Here is a 23,474-nt window from a genome sequence, read left to right as displayed (position 1 = left end):
TGACCAACATATTTCATCTTATCGTAACCAAATTAAGTTAAACGTTGGACCATATCCTAAAAAGATTGCTCCCACGTTTTACATTCCTGTGAAATGGGACCGTACTACCATCGGAATTGGTTGTTTGAAAAAACTAACAATCAACCCATTGACAAGCACAAAATTAATTTCCTATTGCCCTGGTAACAAATAGCAGCGCCAAGGTTATCATCAGTGGCAGATCCAGAAAATCCATTTAGGGGCCCCAATGACATGAGGCGGAATACCAAGAAAACTTTGGGCACCTGCCCCCCGCTCCCTAGATCCGCCTCTGATCAGGCTAGCAACGTAGATGTTATCAGGAAGTAATGTGATAACACTGCGAATTATCAGCAACATGTCATGGGGTCACACAGAAAGTGTGTGTGCATGATAGTGCAGGTTATCAAAGCAAATCATTTATAGGTTGATGGACATGTGGTTGGGTCAGTTTGGGTTATATAGCCACCAAGCACAATTTATCAGGTTAACATATATTCCAGCTACTTGCAAACTACCTTGTGAAAATGACGGAACTTTTAACGATGCATGTGACAAGTGTAATTGCGTTGGAAATTGGAACGGAAGTACATGTCGTAAGTTTGTGCCTCATACCTGACTCCATTTTAAATAGTTTTATAAATAATTTCATTTGGTTTGTATTAAAGGTCCAGGCTTAATATTACTACTACTAATATTAATAATACACATAATGTATATATATATATATATATATATATATATATATATATATATATATATATATAATACATAAACATTACAATATTAAACAAAACAAAACCCATCCCAATTATTGATAAAGTGACTTTTTGTAAAACGCTTGGGGAGAAACCCCACTGCTCAGTCGAGTTGACCCGCATCAGACATGTGACGTAGCCCCTTGTAACCTACATTAATAAAAAATAGTGTGTGTGTATGTATATATGCTCTTGTGTCCATTTATGATTAGTCACATTTATTTTTGTTTCTAAGAAGATAAGTGATAAATTTGTATGTTGTTGAAAATTATCTAATTATAGCTGGACGTAGCCCAGTGGTAAAGCGCTCGCTTGATGCATGGTCAGTTTGGGATCGATCCTCGTCTGGCCCATTGGGCTATTTTTCGTTCTAGCCAATGAACCACGACTGTTATATCAAAGGTCGTGGTATGTGATAACCTGTCTGGGATGGTGCATATAAAAGATCCCTTCATACAAATGGGAAAATGGTACAAGTTTCGTCTCTAAGACTACTATGCCAAAATTACCAAATGTTTGACATCCAATAGTCGATAAGTAACAATCAATGTGCTCTAGTGGTGCCGTTAAACAAAAACATACTTTAATTGATTTTGAAAATGATATAATTATTTTCAAGTGTCCTAAATGTGGGTTGTATTAGCGTGTGTGTGTGGGGAAGGGGTACAAGTCAGATACCAGTCGTTCAAAGCACGCACGCACACACACACACACACACACACACACACACACACACACACACACACACACACACACACACATATATATATATATATATATATATATATATATATATATATATATATATATATATATATATATAACATCCTCGACTGGCGTAGTCAGGATTTTATATTGGGGTGATGGTTGTATGTATGTTTTAATCCAATGTAATAGTTTTTAAAAAACGTTTGATGGGGGTGGGAGCATGATCCGGTGATCCCCCTGAGCCTCCCTACGCCACTGCAGGAGCGGCGCATGGCCGTACCACTTTTCAAAGTCACTTTTATGAATTATATTTGTTGTATCTGTGGAAATGTCCTTCATAGTTGAATTTGAAAGAAGAGTCTGGAAACCTCGAGACGTACCACTATTTGTTTTTTACACTGCCGCCCCTGACCCCTCCCCCCCCCCCCCCCCCCCACCCCCGCCCCCTTGTCTCTCTGTGTGCTCAACTTGTAACTCACCCTTTGAGCTCTAGTTTAGCTGGTGCTCGTGGTGTTTTTCTTGTTTGCTTTATTATGCCCAATCGTAGAACTTGTGCCGGTGGGGATACAGACTTTGAACAGATAAGTTTGAACAAAAAGCTTAGGTGTCATACTCATCGTCCACATTATATAATTGTCGTAATCCCCAGCGATGAAGTGGTCACTGCAGATCCTATCCATCGTGACGGTAAATTCAATTACGCTCGGGTTCGGTTTAAAAACCTCTGCCATGCAAACCATGTGATTGTCGGTTTGTCTAAAGTTCGGAAACACTGCAGCTTTGATACATCCCAACACTAAACAATGGTTCACCATATTTTACATTTGGAAACTATCTCCAAAAGAATATTCCATCCATACAATTCAATTAACTGGAATAACATTTTAGCGGTTAAAAAAATGCGTTTCAAATCAAATGTGTGAAAAGGTCAGGTCAGGCCAGGTGTGAAAGGCTGTGCACAATAACAGTATACGGCATAGCGCGTCACAGGGTCACGTGACAGCTCGTGGAGTAGATAGGTGTTTTGTCAAGTGATGGGGAAAACGTGACTTTTTATTGCGAATATATTAAAAACGGGTAATTTGTTTTGGAATTTGTTTTATTGATACTTTTATATATATATATATATATATATATATATATATATATATATATATATATATATATATATATATATATATATACGTACATACCACACAATAGTGAATTATGTTTTCGATAAGCCTGGACCTTTAAAAAGAAACAAAATATGTTTTCATGTGGATTATGAAAAGAACATTGGTTAGTTTTTGTTTGTTTGTTTGTTGTTGTGTTTTGTTGTTGTTGTTTCGTTTTTCATCTTCTTCTTTCACAAGCTACACCAGTCTAGTCCAGTCTGTAAAATGAAATGATCTGTCTTTTCCAGTTCTCCTCTGTCACCATAGAGTATGGTTTAATATGGTTGTTTAAATAGGCCACTATGTCTTTAACGATTATGACTGCTGGCAGATACTATTTATTGAATGTAGTTTGTTCACTGTAGGAGAATGTGAACTAACTTGTTTGAATGGTGGTACAGTTCTTGAAACATGCACTGGTTATTTTTGTAACAAGAGTAGCGTCTATGACTACCCTAGTTCTGCAAAAAATGTGACTATTTTTTTTCATAGCTACCCCATACATGTTTTAAGCACAAGGCTACTTGACATACTGGTATAGATGAAATAAAATTGCATACATTTTTTCCCCAGATGAAATTATTTTTTGTTTAAAACTAACACACATTTATCACCAATTAAAGGACTTGTGGTGTTAACTGCTCTATCAAATGTTGGTTGCACCTCGGACTTTGGCCCAATCGGAAGTTATTTGGTTTAATAATACCTACACCTCTTGAAACATGCACTGGTTATGTTTGTAACAAGAGTATGATTGATGCCAGATACTATTTATTGTATTATTTATTACCATTTATGTAGGGGAATGTGAAACAACTTGTTAGAATGGTGGTACAGCACTTGAGACATGTACTGGTTACATTTGTAACAACAGTATGATCGATGGCAAATACTATGTAGTAAATGCAGTTAGGTCATTGTAGGAGAAAGTGAAATAATTTCTTTCAGTGGTGGTGCAGCTCTTGAGGCATACAATACAATACAATACAATATACGTATGCCCTACGTGTAATTGTCCTCCAAACCTGGGTGGAATAGTAATCATGGCGATAACTCCATGCATGCAATATATTCAATTGAGTACAATGTTTTCCTGCTGATACGCAAATGTACCTATTTGAGTAAACTTTCCGCTCAAGTTGATTTTCTATTTTTTCTCAATATATTCGACTCGACCTCCCCCCCATACACACACACACACACACACACACACACACACACACACACACACACACACACACACACACACACACACACACACACACACAAAATCTTAAGTCACAAGTCTAGACCCCTCCCCCGCTAAAATATCTGCAGTTGCAATTGATGTGGCATTCATGAATAAAATTATATTAGAGGTGGCGACCACACAACCTACGTTAGTAGTGAAAGTATACACATTTAAAACGTAAATTTACTGTTTTGCATTAGGGAACGATGTTATGATATGGAGATACTTTAAAACGTGTTACAGTCCCCAGGCTTGGTGTGGGAGAAGTACTCAAATAGGAACATTGCGTATAAGCAGACCAAACATGCATACATGCTGTTACACCCATACTGACCTCACTTTTCTTCGGTCAGATAATAACATGGGAAGTTCACTCATTTCATAAAAAAAACCTTATATAATGAAAATTCGGGTAGTGTTCTACATGATATCACCAGTGTTCGAAATAAGCACTTGTATGTTCTGTCCTACCAATGGAAAAGTGCATATATAAGATCCATTGCCGCTAATGGAAAAATTAAGCGGGTTTCCTCTGAAGACTACGAGTAAAAATTACCAAATGTTTCACATCCAATAGCCAATAATTTATAAATCAGTGTGCTCGAGGGATGGCGTAACAAGCTTTCACTTTAAAAAGCATTCTGAGAGTACTTCTAAAGCAATATATGTCCTCTACCGAATTTTCTTATCTCCTAAGTTCAAGAGCCATAACTGCCTAAAATCTGTAAATCGCAATGGAAATCAATTTTCATCTATAACAAAATTTCAAATGAGTATCTTGAGGCATTGCAACAAATGGTTAAGAATTTTGTTTTTATCGTCTAAATTCAAGGGCCATAACTCTGCCAAAATGTATAAATCGCCATGAAACCATTTCAGATGAAAAGTCCGGAGTAATATACAGACAGATAGACAGGACATAGACGGCACCTGTTGGCTCATCCGGTTGTATATCGTGTAGTAATATCTGGAGAACATCCAATAGCCGATGACTAATAAATCAATGTGCTCTAATGGTATCGTTAAACAAAAAACAAATTCATTTCAGGAGAATGTGGATTAACTTGTTTGAATGGTGGTACACCGCTTGCAACGTGCTCTGGATGCATCTGCTCTTCAGGATTCATAGGACCCGCATGCGGTGAGTCTGGAAAGTACAAATAGGTATTATAATATTGTTTTATTGTTGATCAACAAAGAGTAATCCATCTATTCAGGCTGCTTATTTAACATGATTTCGTCCTTCTGCAAATCGCAGATTGTGGGTCGGAAGCATAAGTTTAAGAGACTGAATCCCAAAATGTTTATATTAATTGTCTTTATGATACTGGGGGGAACCATATACTAGATCCCTTTCTGCTAATGAAAAAATTAAGCAGATTTCCTCTGGAGACTACGAGTCGCAATTACCAAACGTTTCACACCTAATAGCTAATGCTTTATAAATCAGTGTGCTCTAGGCATTTCGTTAAACAAAGCAAACTTTAACTTTAAAGAACATTCTGAGAGTACTTCTAAAGCAATATATCGCGTGAGAGCCAGAAGGTCGTAAGAGGCAGGTACGACATAAAACATCGTTTTACATATTCACATATTGTTACCAAAAAAATCGTAGCTGTGTACACTTCGTTACACAGTTATGTCTGACATAGGTCGTATGTGGCAAATACGACCCATGTGCATTTTTTGCTATCTGCTTGTTACAGAAATTCCAATTCTAAGTACAAAAGAGCATACATTATGTCATTTTTTTTATGTGCTTGAATCCTAAAACTAATATGACTTTTGGCGTTGTGAGAGCCCCGAGTGTCATGGATAAAAATCGTGTGTATATATAAATAGGAATTACAGTAATATTAATGTTCGTATGATGTTGTTTTTTGTTGTTGTTTTTTGTTTGTTTTTCTGTTTTGTTTTTGTTTTTGTTTTGTTTTTTGTTTTTGGGAGTGGGGGTTGTGCATCATAATTATATGAATAAATATGATTTGGTTAATTTTGAAGTATTTTTATCGAAGCAAAGTTTCCACAATGTAGTTTTATCTTAGATACAATTGAATTCATAATAATGTCATATGTGGCAGATACGACTAAAGTGCAAGCATAATTACACTGATTTGGATGTATTTAATTATATGTTACGGTGATCAAGTTCCGTCTTTCAGCGTCCTTTGAAGATCTGCAGGATTGGCCTACCTGTATGCATTAATGCGTAACAACATTGCACATACAAACGCAACTGAAATTTATCCAGGACCAATTCCAATAACAAGAGACAGTTTAATCAGACATAAGGTTAACAGGCAAATAAAGTGAATCTATGGATTTTTATTAACTTTACAATTAACGAATATTTGCAACAGAATGCTGAGCAAGCAACAGAAATAAGCACATGTAACCTAAACGTGCAAAAAAACAAACTGAAGAGTTTTTTTGGATTTTGACGACATTCCACATTGTCAGCCGACTCACATTACAGCACTCGGAGAGAACACAATTCTTAGAACAGACACTGGGTACGACAGAGCAAACACGACATAACCTGAACATAACACAGCACTCACATCAAAAACTAAAACATGATATAGCACAAAGACACAAACAACAGAACATAAACATGACATAACACAACAACAGAACATGAACATGCCATAACACAACAACAGAACAGGAACATGGCATAGCACAACAACAGAACAGGAACATGACATAGCACAACAACAGAACATGAACATGACATAACGACAGAACATGAACATGTCATAACACAACAACAGAACCTGAACATGGCATAGCACACACAACAAAACATGAACATGACGTAACACAAAAGCATAACACTAGTATGACATAGCACACACAACAGAACATGAACATGACGTAACACAACAACATAATATTAGTACGACATAGCACACACAACAGAACCTGAACATGGCATAGCACACACAGCAGAACCTGAACATGACATAACATAAAAGCATAACAATAGTACGACATAACACACACAACAGAACATGAACATGACATAACACCCACAAAATAACCTAAACATAATCTAGCACACACAACATAAACTGAACATGACATACATCATACTCAACAGAGCTTGTCATATCAATCAGAACAAAATTTGAACATAACATAGAATAACGACCAGAAGCTGAGCATAACAAAATAATCACGACGGAACCTTAACGTGACATGGCACTCACAACAGAACTTGAATATGATACAGTACTCACAACAGAACCTGAACATGATACAGTACTCACAACAGAACTTGAACATGATACAGTACTCACAACAGAACCTGAACATGATACAGTACTCACGACAGAACCTGAACATGATACAGTACTCACAACAGAACGTGAATGTGGCATATCACTCACAGCAGAACCTGAGCATGATAGAGTATTCACAACAAAACCTGAACATGACATGGTGCACATACCAGAACGTGGACGTGACATAGCACTTACAACAGAGCCTGAACGTGATAGAGTATTCACAACAGAACCTGAACACGACGTGGCACACACAAAAGATCCGGAACATGACATAGCACTCACAACAAAACCCTGACAAGAACGTAACATAATAGACATACAGCAGACCATGATCATGACAGAGCACACGCAAGAGAACATGGACATATTACTCTAGGGTCTCCACGAGTCCAAAATATTAGATTCGAGTACTGTAGGGTCAAACTCGACCCGGACCCGAGTACCTGACACTTACACTAGATGATGATGAGATTAAGGAATAAAAATAGACTAGCATTATGCATCTTAATTAAGCTGAATATGGATGCAAAATCATGTCATTGTATTGCATTTAGAAACTGGTTGATACATTCAGTGTTGTGACGGACGGACGACCAGTTTAAAAAGAGAAAATAGAACATGATCATATAATTGTTGTGTAACGTATATCGTTGATTATCTACTGCTCAAATTATTGTCTTACATTGTCAATTGTATTATAGTTGATCAAAGTATTCCACCTTTTATGGGTACTCGAGTCTTGTGAATGGATTCCAGTCTTGCTAGACTCAACCTGTGCCCGAGTACTCTTGAAAACCCGATATCATTCACAACATATCAAGAACATTGTCTAGCACACACAACAGCAACTAGAGGATTACTGGATACACAACATTCCCTGGAGAGATCTCTTAAGATTCAACAGAACACAACACACATTGCCTGGAGAGATCACTGAACACATCATAACCTGGAGAGATCACTGAACACACAACAGAACATGGAGAGATAGTAAACACACAGCAGAACCTGGAGAGTTCACTGAACACACAATACATCCTTGATTTATCAGTAAACATACAACAGAACACAGAGAGATCACTGAACACACACAAGAATCTGGAGAGATCACTGGACATACAACAAAATCTGGAGAGATCACTGAACATACAATAGAACCTGTACAAATGACTGGACAAACGACAGAACCTGGACAAATATCCAAACACACAACGTAACTTGGAGAGATCACTGAACACAACAGAACCCGGAAAGTACACCCAACACACATCAGAAGCTGGACGGATTACAGGACAATCAATAGAACCTCAAGAGAACCCTGCATACTCAACAGGCCTTCAAAATCGTATAGTGTTTACTGCTTCAGGATTTGATATTCAGTGCCCACCCTTATTGCATCTGTAAAACATATATCCTTTGAATGAGCTTCACTTGAACCCAGTGTATCCCAAACCAATGACACGCATTTTATTTCCTTAAAGGATGTCAGCTTCAGTTTGCTTAACTAGTCTGGTTATGTCTGATTCACTAGTTTCAAGAATACCTGGTTTATCAGCTAGTGCAGCTGATAAACCAGGTATTCTTGAAACTAGTGAAGTACACTTTAAGGCAGCAGATCCAGGATCTTTATCTGCACAGCTCTACCATGGTACCAGAAAGATAGAACGTGTAATATATGACGTCAGCTTTTCTGATGACTCATCAGGGACGAATACTTGCCTCCAAAAAAGAGGTTTTGTACAGACAAGTCGTCTGAATTTTAAACACCATCATCAAACAATGAACATGGAACACTACCACCAGATAAGGCCACACACAATCAGGGGTGAGTCAGAGAAAACAAGGATTGCACGAGACACAGTAGCTGGGTGTTTGGGTTGTTTTTACTTTATTTTGTTCAGTTCATGATTTTATTTATCATATTATTAGTAACAAAAGTAAAATAACTTTTTTTCACATAATATTTTGTTCAGCCGGTGATTTTATTAATATGTAATATACTAGTTTTCCTTTTTGAATGTTTGTTCCTAGATATTTTCTATTTACAAGCCCTCTCCATTTTATTTTTTAAATTAACATATGATTTGCAAAACTGAAATATTTAAGAATATTTATTTCAGAATAAAGATTCAAATTTAACTTGGTAGACTGTTGCTCGTAATGACGCATTTAATTCAATAGTGAATAATTATCGTAACTACCACTGTTTACACAAATAACTAAAACACCTAATATGCTATAAATATCATAAAATATACAATGAAATCGTAAATGTGTTCAGGCTTCATTGTCGTTCAAACAAATTCGACATCTTAACTACTGACGTAGAAGAACAGTGTTCCTTCATTATTTTGAAATCAATTTTTATCTATAATAAAACTTCAGATGAATATCTTGAGGCATTGCAAAAAAAAAAAAAAATAAGAATTTTGTTTCGTATCGTCTCAATTCAAGGGCCATCTCTCTGTCAAAAATGTATTTCAGATGAAAAGTCCGGAGAAATATACAGACAGACAGACAGACAGACAGACAGGACATAGGTTGGATCGGTAGGGCACTAATAAATATAATGTATTCATTTCAGGAGAACATCCAATAGCCAATGATTAATAAATCAATGTGCTTTAGTGTTATCGATAAACTAATTTCAGGGGAATGTGGAATAACTTGTTCGAATGGTGGTACACTGCTTGAAAATTGCACTGAATGCATCTGCCCTTCAGGATTCAAAGGACCCACATGCGGTCAGTCTGGTAAGTACAAATATAATATTGTTTTATTGTTCATCAACAAAGAGTAATCCAACTATTTAACATGATTTTGTCCTTCTGCAAATCGCAGATTGTGGGTCGGAAGCATAAGTTTAAGAGACTGAATCGCAAAATGTTTATGTTAAATTGTGTTTATGATACTGTGGGAACCTAAACAAAAATCCCTAAATTCAATTTAAAGCTATTTAAAGCTTCATTCTGAAATAGAGTTGTATTAATTTTTACTGTCTAACCCACCAACATTTCGACTTCTGTGTTGACTATTGTTTGAAACCTATTTGTACATTCTCAACCCACCAACATTTCGACTTCTGTTATATTATTTCTTATTAACATTCATATTTGTGATTGTAATTACAACAAGTTATTTCATTTTGAAAACTACATTCTATATGTAAAATTTAAATGCATGTTTCACGATGCATATTTTTGGTATACAAAACATACTATTTGCTGAATATATAAACACCACAGTCATCATGTGCCACATTGCTTTATCCATTCAGATAATGACTACAATGAGCAATTGTATAATCTATTTAAATGGTTCATTTTAATTAGACCAACAATCACAAATATGAATATTAATAACGTTACTCAGTAGGACCCTTTGTTTAAGTTAAATTAAAACTAAATGATCATATCTGACTTCAGTGATAGCGTTTACATGAATTCTAGGGTCGTTCAAGGAAGTACTCCATAAAAGCTTAACCCTGGAAACAAAGCTTAGACAAGAAAAAGGCCATTGAAAGAGAGATGGATGAGGCACATTAGTTAATTTAAAACAAAAACAAAAACAAGCAAACAAACAAAAACAACCTGTATGAGGTGTCTTGGATATAGTGAATGTCATGACATGCTATTTTTAAGGACAATGTGTCACAAACGTATCTGTTGTAAATGTTCACATCTCTTTGCTCAACCCATGATAAATAATACAAATCTCCCAAATAACTTCAAAAACCATCCTCAAATGAATACAAATTCAAAAGTAAAAATCAAATCTGATACACAAAAAGCCAGAGATAACTTAAGAAAGTCTGAATATGAATACGTGACATCTGTATGAGCCTAAACCATATCCGTTGACAGACTACTGTACATCAATTCTACCTTCACCTGACTTCGAGATAAACATTCGTGACCTCTTGAACTGGACCTGACGACCAGATCCCTGACCAATAAGACTGAGAGAAATCACGATACAGAAAGGCAATGGCCTACGACGGATGAAAGAGCTGCCGCAGTCAGCAGAAGTTTGCAAGACATGAGGGTGTGTCTTCATTGGACAAGGGGGAATTGTTAGTGTGTAGATATTGTTTAATGGCATTCATGGAATCATCCACTATTTTGCCAAATCTCCATTCGACTCTGCATTGTGCAGAGATACAGTCATGATCACTTATTACGGTTTTATCGTTCAAATTCAGTAACATTTGTTTTAATATTAAGTTTACAGTAATTACAGAATGCCTGTAATTATCATTAGTCAGTTAATTAGCGTCACTGGTTTGATAATTACCTGACACAGCAGCAAAAAAACACATTTGAAGTTGATGCATTAGTCTGACATTTGGAAACCAATTTGTATTAATTGTATTGCAATGGATTCCCCTAGCTGCATTGCTAATATTTGTTATATAAACGTATGATTTTTTTATTAAACATTAGAACCTTTAGGAGTTCCTGAGGTGAACATACACTCATTCTTCTAATAACATGCATATTGGAGGCAGTCATATGAGGCGTGCCTTAGGCGCACACATATCAATTGTTCTAAAGCAATACATAGTTTGTGTAATTGTGATAGAACCGTCAGCGAGTGTATGTTAGTATAAACGTTCCTGTTCTGAAATCCTGGAATATAGTCCACAATGGAAGTCTTAGATCATTTTAAACTAAGATAATATTATATTCAAATTGTGTAAACTGTATAATACTGTAAACCATGATGGCGTTGAAATAACATCTAAGAAACTACTTACGTATTATTTGTGTCCAGACACTTATAATAGAATATAATGAGAATAAAGAATAAAATAAAATAGCATTACGATTCTTAATTCCAGCACTGAACATGGATGTAAAATCATGCCATTGTATTGCATTCTACCCATTTGATGTTTAGTTTCTCTTCATGTCGCATAGCCCTATAATATAACTGGTGGCAGGCATATAGCAAAATGGTGTAAAAGGAATTTAGTTAACAAGAGTGTTCTTCCTTGCACGGGTAGTCGATTCCTGTGAACGGACTCGAGTCTTCCTAGACACGGCCCGTGCCCGATTACTGAAGTACTCTTAAATACCCTAATGTGAACTGCTATTTTGTAGAGGATGAGGAATCTTCTGGTCCTGGTCTGGTATTGATCGTAATAATCTGTTTCGTGTGTCTTTTCTTACTCCTGTTGATCATCATCATCATCATCATATTTTGGAGGTAAGTATAATTAACACATCAATGAATGCTAGCAAACAATCCCATTGCCAGACCTCTGGGGCAAGTGGAATATAACAGTTGGTCAAGAGATGTGCACTATCTAGCTGGCCCGTTGGCAAGTGAACTATTAAATAATTAAATTTCCAATACAGTAACGAAATTTATCATCCATTAAAGGCTTTTGTAGGAGATTTCGCTGGCACTATAATTGCGCCTCCCCCCCCCCCCCCCACACACACACACATCCGTTGATAAAAGCATAAATCCTCGGCAAGCCTCGGATATCATACTTTTATCAACTCGCGCTGATAAATTATGATATCACAAAGCACTCTGGGAGTATCCTCTATTTATTTGTTAACTAATATGATTCAATAGCAATGTGTGTCCTATGTCTGTATCTGCCAGCGAGTTCAAACTGAATAGCTGAGAAATTATGATAGGTAACGAATGAGTTAGTATTAGAGTTATCTATTTTAACTATGTGATTGTCCCTACCGGTCTGTGTAATACAGTATTCATCTGTGTTCTAACAAAACAAAAAAGCAGTAATATTTCAAGTCAATAATGGGGCATTAATCTGTGTTGTAACAGAAAACCAGGAATACTCCAAGTCAGTAATAAGGTATTGGTCTGTCATCTAACAGAAAACCAGGAATACCCCAAGGCAGCAATAAGGTATTGGTCTGTGATCTAACAGAAAACCAGGAATACTCCAAGTCAGTAATAAGATATTTGTCTGTGATCTAACAGAAAACCAGGAACACCCCAAGGCAGCAATAAGGTATTGGTCTGTGATCTAACAGAAAACCAGGAATACCCCAAGGCAGCAATAAGATATTTGTCTGTGATCTAACAGAAAACCAGGAATACCCCAAGGCAGCAATAAGGTATTGGTCTGTGATCTAACAGAAAACCAGGAATACTCCAAGTCAGTAATCGAGAACTGATTTCTGTTCTAACAGAAAACCAGGAATACCCCAAGGCAGCAATAAGATATTGGTCTGTGATCTAACAGAAAATCAGGAATATTCCATTGCAGTAATAAGGTATTGATGTGTGTTCTAACAGATAACCAGTACTATTTTTTATGTGTTTTAACAGAAAAATAAGATATAATGGGATATTGATCAGTGTTCTAAACAGAAAACCTGGAATATTCCAAATCAGTAATGGAGCATTGATCTTTGTTCTGACAGAAAACCAGGAATATTCCAAATCAGTAATGGGTATTGATCTGTGTTCTAACAAAAACAATCCAGAAATATTCCAAGTCTGTAATATCTGTGTTCTAACAGAAAACCAGGAATATTCCAAGTCAGTAATAGGGTATTCATCAGTGTTGTAATAGAAGATCAGGAATATTCCAAGTCAAAATAATAGTGCATTATCTGTATTTTCACAGAACACGTCGACAACGACCTGCACCCGTGGACAGGACCTTGGTTCCACAAATTATTGAACCATCTACAGTCAGCCAGACAAATGTGTTATTTGGTGATGCAAGGTAAATCCTGCTGGTACAGTCAGCATCACAACTGTATCACCACCATTATTACTACTACTGCTACTACTACTACTACTACTACTACTACTACTACTACTACTACTACCATCATTACAACTACTACTACTACTACTACTACTACTACTACTACTACTACTACTACTACTACCATCATTACAACCAGTATCACCACAACTACCAGTATCACCACCATTACTACTACTACTACTACTACTACTACTACTACTACTACTACTACTACTACCACTACTACTATTACTACCATCACTACTACCAGTATCACCACCATTACTACTACTACTACTACTACTACTATTACTACTACTACCATCACTACTACCAGTATCACCACCATTACTACTACTACTACTATAACTACTACCATCATTACTACCAGTATCACCACCATTATCATTACTACTACTACAACTACCAGTATCACCACCATTATTATTACTACTACTACTACCATCAATACTACCACTACCATCATGACTACCAGTATCACAACCATCACTACTACCACTACCATCACAGCTAACAGTATCACCACCATTATTACTACTGCTACTACTACTACCATGACTACTACCAGTATCACCACCATTATTATTACTACTACTACTACCATCAATACTACCACTACCATCATGACTACCAGTATCACCACCATCACTACTACCACTACCATCACAGCTAACAGTATCACCACCATTATTACTACTGCTACTACAACTACTACCATCACAACTACCACTACCATCACAACTACCACTACCATCACAACTACTAGTATCACCACCAATATCACTACTACTACACTACTACCATCACTACTACCACTACCATCACAACTACCACTACCATCACAACTACTAGTATCACCACCAATATCACTACTACTACAACTACTACCATCACTACTACCACTACCATCACAACTACTAGGATCACCACCATTATTACTACTACTACTACTACTACCATCACTACTACCACTACCATCACAACTACCACTACCATCACAACTACTAGTATCACCACCAATATCACTACTACTACAACTACTACCATCACTACTACCACTACCATCACAACTACTAGGATCACCACCATTATTACTACTACTACTACTACTACCATCACAACTACCACTACCACCACAACTACCAGTATCACCACCATTATTACCATTATTACTACTACTACTACAACTACTACCATCACTACTATCACTACCACCACAACTACCAGTATCACCACCATTATTACTACTACTATAAAATTATTACCATCACTACTACCACTACCACCACAACTTCCAGTATCACCACCATTATTACTACTACTATAAAACTATTACCATCACTACTACCACTACCACCACAACTTCCAGTATCACCACCATTATTACTACTACTACTACAACTACTACCATCACTACTACCACTACCATCACAACTACCAGTATCACCACCATTATTACTACTACTACTACAACTACTACCATCACTACAACTACTACCATCACTACTACCACTACCATCACAACTACCAGTATCACCACCATTATTACTACTACTACTACAACTACTACCATCACTACTACCACTACCATCACAACTACCAGTATCACCACCATTATTACTACTACTATAAAACTATTACCATCACTACAACCACTACCACCACAACTTCCAGTATCACCACCATTATTACTACTACTATAAAACTATTACCATCACTACTACCACTACCACCACAACTTCCAGTATCACCACCATTAGTACTACTACTATAAAACTATTACCATCACTACTACCACTACCACCACAACTTCCAGTATCACCACCATTATTACTACTACTATAAAACTATTACCATCACTACTACCACTACCACCACAACTACCAGTATCACCACCATTATTACTACTACTACTACAACTACTACCATCACTACTACCACTACCATCACAACTACCAGTATCACCACCATTATTACTACTACTACAACTACTACCATCACTAATATCACTACCATCACTACTACCACTACCACCGCAACTACAAGTATCACCACCATTATTATTACTACTACTATAACTAATACCTTCACTACCACCACTACCATCACAACTACCGGTATCACCACCATTATTACTACTACTACTACCACTACAACTACTACCATCACTACTACCACTAACATCACACTACAACTACCATCACAACTACCAGTATCACCACCATTATTATTACTACTACTACTACAACTACTACTACCATCACTACTACCACTATCATCACAACTACCAGTATGACTAACACTATTATAACTACAAGTTAGTACCAACACTACTACTACTACAACTACTACCACCAGTACTACTACTACCACTGCTATTATTACTACTATTACCACTACTTCTACTACTACCATTAGTATGCCTACTACTACCACTATTACTACTACCACTACTAATATTACTACTACTACTACTAATAATAATAATAATATTACTACTACTACTACTACTAATTCTTCCACTACTACTAATACTACTACTACTGCTGCTGCTATATTACTGCTACTACTACTACCTCCACTATTTTTACTACTTCAACTACTACTACCACCACCACTACACTACTACTACCACCACCACCACTACTACTATTACTGCAATAAATGCATATCTATTATTGGAACCTTTCATATTATTTATTATCATTATTATTTTATTATGATTATGATTATTATTATTATTATCATTACTATAAAAGGAGATTAGAGCAATTTGGGGCACATATACACAGAAGCCGTGTACCACTTCCATCTCACCTCCAACGTCTCTGACTTTATTGTAATCTCATATGTTTCTAAGAAGTCATCCATTCTAATCTTAATGATAGACTGCCGTATATTTTAACCTTAGAATCACAGACGTTTTGACAAATCTAAATAACAAAACCGTACCCACATATCAATGCTGTATCTCTGCACAATGCAGAATCGAATGGGCATTTGGCAAATATTGGATCCATGAATCTCTACACAATGCAGTCGAAAAGATATTTGGTAAAATACTGGATCCACCAATCTCTATCTAGTGCGTCATCCATAGGAGGACAGCCACTCCCAAGGACAATACAATGTAAAATACTGGATCCATGAATCTCTATCAAGTGCCTCATCCATAGGAGGACAGCCACTCCCAACGACAATACAGTGTAATTATTCCTCCACAGCTAATAAGAGGACAGCAGCTCCAAGACTAGTTTACTAAATTTAAACTACTGAAATACATATAGCTGTGATGAAATGTGCTCATTGATGATGTCAGGTGTTCACGGAAAATGTACACAATAAACTGCCTGACCAATGGCACCTGCCATGAGTACTGTCACCACATCTTTCAAGCCTGCCACTGACGAATCACTGAATTAATACAAAACTCAGAAAAAGAAATCCAAGTAACTTCTGCTGTGAACATTACCACCACCACCACTACTGCTACCACCACCACCACCACTGCTGCTACCACCACCACCACTACTACTACCGCCACCACTACCACTACTACTACCACCGCTACAACCACTACCACTACTATAACTACAACTACTACCACTATCACTAATACTACTACTACCACCACCACTAACACAACCATCACAACCGCTGCCACTTCTACTACGACCACTATCACTACTATTACTACCACAACCACCGTTACTACTGCTACCACCACTACTACTACTACTACCACCACTACCACTGCTGCTACCACCTCTACCACTGCTACCACCACCACCACCACGACCACTGCCACTACTACCACTATCACTAACACTACTACTACCATCACTAACACAACCACCACAACTCCTGCCACTTCTACTATAACCACTATCAATACTACCACAACCACCGCTACTACTGTTACCACCACTACAACTACTACTATCACCACATTACTAGCATCACTAGTACCACTACGACCACTACTGCAACTGTCATTACTACTATTACTACTACTACTAATAATAATAATACGACCACCACTACTACTACTACTACTACTACTACTACTACTACTACTACTACTACTACTACCTATACCACTACTGTTGCTAATACTACTGCAACTATTACTAATACTACTACCACCACTACTACAACGACCACTTCTACTATGTCTACTATTACCACTACTACTATCATCACTAGTACTACTAGTACCACTAATACTACTTTCACTACTATTTTACTGATAGTGCTACTGCTATTACTGCTACTACTACTACTACTACTACTACTACTACTACTACAACTATTACTTCTGGTACTGAACCATATACCACCCACCCTACCCCTCCCGTTTTGCATCTCATGTCCATAGATTTATATCGTGACAAAAGCTAATGAAGTTTTCTCTGTTGATAGACTATCCATCAATCACCCAAACCTGGATCAGGATTCTATGAAATATTGCAATGAACATTATATACATGTTTAAGTCATTTTGAAATATGAATACTAGTATATAACTGGTTCCCCGGTCGTTGGCATCTTTCGTCGCATGTATATGTGATACATGTATGCCCTCCCATGAACACATCTAGAAAGTGTGTTCCCAGAATTTAAAATCTCATTGCATTAAATGACATGATGTCTACAGGCAATAAAGATTCTCGCATCATGGAGCAACCCACGGGCCCTTTGGACACCTCATGGCGGACCTGAAACCTACCACGCCCGGACGTTAAATCTTCGACCTAACGCACTAGAGACTGAACCTTACGTGGCTGAACGATATAAAAGCTTTGATGCAACAGCGAATATTCAGGATGGCATGTCACCGACATCGGGGAAACAGCTCTGCAAGTGTAGCTACTATGGTCAACCCAAAAACATGCAAAGCAGTACATTTAAGAGGAAATTACCAGGCATACCCGCCTACGAAAGAGCTAACGACGAAGACATATGAAAAAAGTCAAGAAAATGCAGTCCTTCAATTTGTGCAGGTTCATCATCAAACAACGACTGAAGGCTTTATATATATATATATATATATATATATATATATATATATATATATACGTATGTATGTATGTTATGTATGTATGTACTGTATGTATGTATGTATGTATGTATATATATGTATTGTATATATATATATATATCTTATATATATATATATATATATATATATATATATATATATCTTTATATATATATATATACATATATATTATTTTTATTATATTTTTAAAGAAACGTACTGTCAAGTTTTGATTTACATGTATTATTACTTTGACAAAGGCATAAACTACACTATTGGTGGATACCAATACAGATGGTTAGACCACAAATTTGTTTCAGATTAAACAAATATCGTTCCTGGATCAGTGAATATCTGGACGAACATTTGTTTTGTTATTGGATGTCAAACATATGGTCATTTTGACACAGTCATAGAGATGAAACCATCTACATTTTTCGATTAGTAGCAAGGAATATTGTATATGCACCATCCCACAGGCAGGATAGCACATACCACGGTGTGTTGGGTTCAAGTTGTATTTTAACGGTTTTCTACTAAAAGTAGTTATTATTTTTTGTTATGAACGGTACACTAATCATCATATCCAAATAATTTCATTTTTTATTAACATGGTGTTATTTCTCCGCTCATAAGAGGTGGGATCCAACTCATTCAGTAGAGCATTTCGCCTGAATCTTTGCATCGAAACATCCTCCCCCTCAGTGGCTCACTCTCTGATTGTACCAACCAATACTCCACGGTTGGTTTACTGGTGTGTGCCATGCTGTCTGTGTTAAAGTACATATAAAAGATCCCATGTATCGGGTTTCCTCTAAGACTACCTGTCAGAGTTACTAACTTTTTTTAAAAGATGATTAATGTCTTCTCAAATAAAATTAATAAACTTACACTCAAAAATATAATCTGTATTTAAAACTGTTTGACAAATTAGATTATGGTGATCATCTTAATTGTTAAAATATGTGTATCTCTCTCTCTCTCTCTCTCTCTCTCTCTCTCTCTCTCTCGCTCTGCGCGTGTGTGTGTGTGTCTGTGTGTGTGTGCGTGCGCGCGTGCGCACGTGTGCGTGTGTGTGTATATATATATGTATGTATATTCTTTTTACATCTATTCACTGTATTAAGAAAAGGGCCATTCAATACTATTGTAAATGGTCTCGTTGACAGACCACAACACACCCAGTTAGGAGGTTGGGTTCATAACAGATAAGAACTATTCATCATGGAAGTCGTGGCTTCATGACGTCGATGATTTCGTCACCTTGCATCATTCACTACTGCGCAGTTTGTCGGCCATCTTGGGTGATGCCATAGCGAAATCGATATACCCTATAGACCGGGTATTACTACTATTGATTACACTTAGTGAGCTAAATACAGTTTGAAGCCATTATTAATAGCACTCATACTATAATAACAACTACTGCTACTACTACAAAAACAACAAATACTCCTACAGAAATGATAAATAGTACTACTACTACTACTACTATTACTATAACACTATTACCGCTACTATACTACTATTGCTGCTGCTACTACTACTACTACAGCAGAGGCGTAGCGTGAGCTGGACCTGAGGGGGGGGGGGGGGGGGGTCGAATATGAACCAAGTGGACCTTTTCTATTTTGTTTTTGCACCACCAGAAACTCCATATGTATAAACCTGTGGCAACCACTATTTTATTGAGACTTAAAGATAATCTAGACATGGAAACAGCTTGTTTGAAAACAAAATTCAGACTACATTTTAGAACAAATATAATACTTTTAATTTCATCTCTTCCGTATGTACTTCTGGTAGATGTGGGTTGGCCTACATGTATAATATTTATGTATGTGGTTATCTCTATGAATATACTGTCATATACGCGCAATTATGCACGAAGTAACTGTTCCTTCTTTCGTTTCTTATTTCTGTTTTCTTTTTTTCTTCTCTATCTTTCTTTTTAATTTAGGTCAGTGCCCTAGAGGAGTTTAAAGAATATTTCTTCATACTAAATATGTCTATGTAATTACCTGTATATGTTACTACAAATATATATATGCTATGTATTGTAGTAGTGATTTAGGGCCCCAACCCTAACACTACGCTATCTTCTGGGATAAAACAAATAAAATAAACCTGTATGTTTTAGTTCTGAAAGCGGACCATTTGCTTCAGCGGATGGGTTCGTCCGAACCCCCCGATCCCCCGCAGCCTACGCCTCTGTACAGTACAACTACTATTACTACTTCTACTATTAATACTAATACCACTACTATACTACTACTACTACTATACTACTACTACTACTACTACTACTATTAGGCCGAAAATTTTTTACTTGTTTCCTATTACATGCTGGGAAAATATAGGGAAGGTAGGTAGGAAAAACATTTTATTTTGGAAAATAATTTTATTTATGGATATTAAATAAAGGTGTTGACTACCGGTATCCAAAATAACCTCTGCATGTATAGAAATGCATTATGCAAGCCAACAATACCATTCATCACAGTGTTTTCCCTAGAAATGAAGTAAGGCATGGTAAAGTGACGTTTTATGGGCAGTTTTCTTTTTCATTATACAATTTTCAAAAAAACTAAAACCTTATGGCCATTTTATTTTCTATATCTATTTCCTAACTTAATTAAAAAATATGTAGTACTATCCACATAGGTGTTTAAAGGCTTCTTTTTACATTGGCAACTTATAAATTTATAAAAGGCAAGGCATTTTGATTTTGAGGGCAACATGGTGCTAACCTATCTGTGGGAGAGTACATACAAAAGACCCCTTGCGGTTTAATAATAGGCAGAAGGTTTACTCTCATACTAACACTTAACTTCTGTACTGGTCCAGGACAGACTTGGTTGAACCTTAATTGGATAGAAACCAGTAAATAAGTTATAATAATTTCTTTTAATGAAAACTGAAAAGAAGGGTTCTATATTTATCTGTCCAACAATAACATTAAACAATTTTTTTTATGAATATTATCTTTCCTAGTGTATCTAAGAAATGGTAGACTTACCAATTTTATAATTTGCAATGCTAGTTTTACCTGTATGCATCCAGTATTAAAGTACACACTTGGTTTGAAGCAATCAATTGGTCCAATGAATAGAAATGCAATACAAATGCCCAGGATGCTCAAACGAATGTTGAAAAGTAAAGTTCGTTTTATTTAACGACGCCACTAGTGCACATTGATTTTTATCTTTAATATCATCGGCTATTGGACGTCAAACACATGGTCATTCTGACACTGTTTTTAGCAGAAATTTGCGAAGTTCCCAGTGACCACTTACGAAAAATAACGAAACGCATCGAGATCTTACTGACATATTTAATCATTTGATTTGGCAGTAAACTCCATCAGTATCGGTAAACATTCCCTCCCCTAGTTTATCAGAAGGTCACTAAATTTCTACAAGGCCAGTTTGTCGCTGGAGTAAATCATTAAATATAGTTATTATTTTTATTATTATTATTATTATTATTATTATTATTATTATTAATCGGAACACCTCGCTACGCTAGATGTAGAGTAAATCGGAAAAGATAGCATATATTCGTGAAAACAATTTTCCGACTCTTCGCCCGATATCTCACGAAAGTTACCGAATTCCAATTTGAAGGGAAGTAACTCCATCAATCAATTGTTAGAAGAAAACATTTCGTGGCTTACGGGTCGCCAATAAAACTATATTTGCGACAATAAAACCACCGATATACGTCCGCAAATCGGAAAACACAGTAGGATTATCCCTAAATGACACCAAATTAGTGCTTATGATAGTTTTGGAATGTTTTCGTGGAAATCGTTTTTGGATATACAAAAAAGGTTTTAGGGTCGGCAGGTTCAAATTAGGGTCGGTCGGGTAACCGGAAACAAACAATATTTTATGATACGCCTTACTACTACTACTACTACTACTACTACTACTACTACTACTACTACTACTACTACTACTACTACTACTACTACTACTACCACCACCACCACCACCACCACTACTATACAACTGCTGCTGTTGCTGTTACTACTACTACTACTATTTCTACTACCACTACCACTACTATATAACTGCTGCTGCTACTACTACTAACACTTCTTTAGTTCATACACATTTTTTTAAAACGGTTTTCTTCCTCTTAATTAATTTACGCAATATTTTTTTGTAAAATGCTTACAGATCCTTGCTTAAAATGTTATTCTATTGGGCACATCTGTGTGCGCATCCAGATGTGCATTTGTTTCCGCAAGCTCTACAAAGGCCTTTGTCATCTGCACTGGAACACGCTGTAAAGTGGCAATCCTCCTACAGACGGATTTGGAACCATATTATATCGATGTTAACACCAGATTTCCGTAGACAAAGAATCTAAAAGTCTGCATATTCTACAGGCGGATTTGGAACCACAGTATATGGATGTTAACACCATTCGTAGACAAAGAATCTAACTGTCAGAAACGTCTGCATATTTTGTTTACTCTTTTATCAACACATCATGTTCCA

At 36.5% G+C, this 23,474-nt stretch overlaps 1 protein-coding gene across 4 annotated transcripts in view; it reads left to right on the top strand.

Annotated features, from left to right (window-relative positions):
- LOC121373295 (neurogenic locus notch homolog protein 1-like) overlaps positions 1-23,474 on the top strand; it is a 48,147-nt gene that overhangs the window by 24,192 nt on the left and 481 nt on the right. For 3 of the 4 annotated variants that reach the window (XM_041499837.1, XM_041499835.1, XM_041499836.1), the window contains 5 exons: positions 522-614; positions 4,921-5,013; positions 9,814-9,915; positions 12,265-12,370; positions 13,776-13,877. In XM_041499837.1, coding sequence (XP_041355771.1) covers positions 522-614; positions 4,921-5,013; positions 9,814-9,915; positions 12,265-12,370; positions 13,776-13,877 — 496 coding nt within the window. The remainder of the gene's footprint in view (positions 1-521; positions 615-4,920; positions 5,014-9,813; positions 9,916-12,264; positions 12,371-13,775; positions 13,878-23,474) is intronic. The other variant, XM_041499838.1, reaches the window with a different exon arrangement.

Source organism: Gigantopelta aegis, chromosome 5 (assembly GCF_016097555.1).
Source record: "Gigantopelta aegis isolate Gae_Host chromosome 5, Gae_host_genome, whole genome shotgun sequence".
NCBI classification, from domain to species: Eukaryota; Metazoa; Mollusca; class Gastropoda; order Neomphalida; family Peltospiridae; genus Gigantopelta; species Gigantopelta aegis.
The sequence above is the reverse complement of the archived record's forward strand: the minus strand, read 5'-3'. Positions and strand labels throughout refer to the sequence as shown.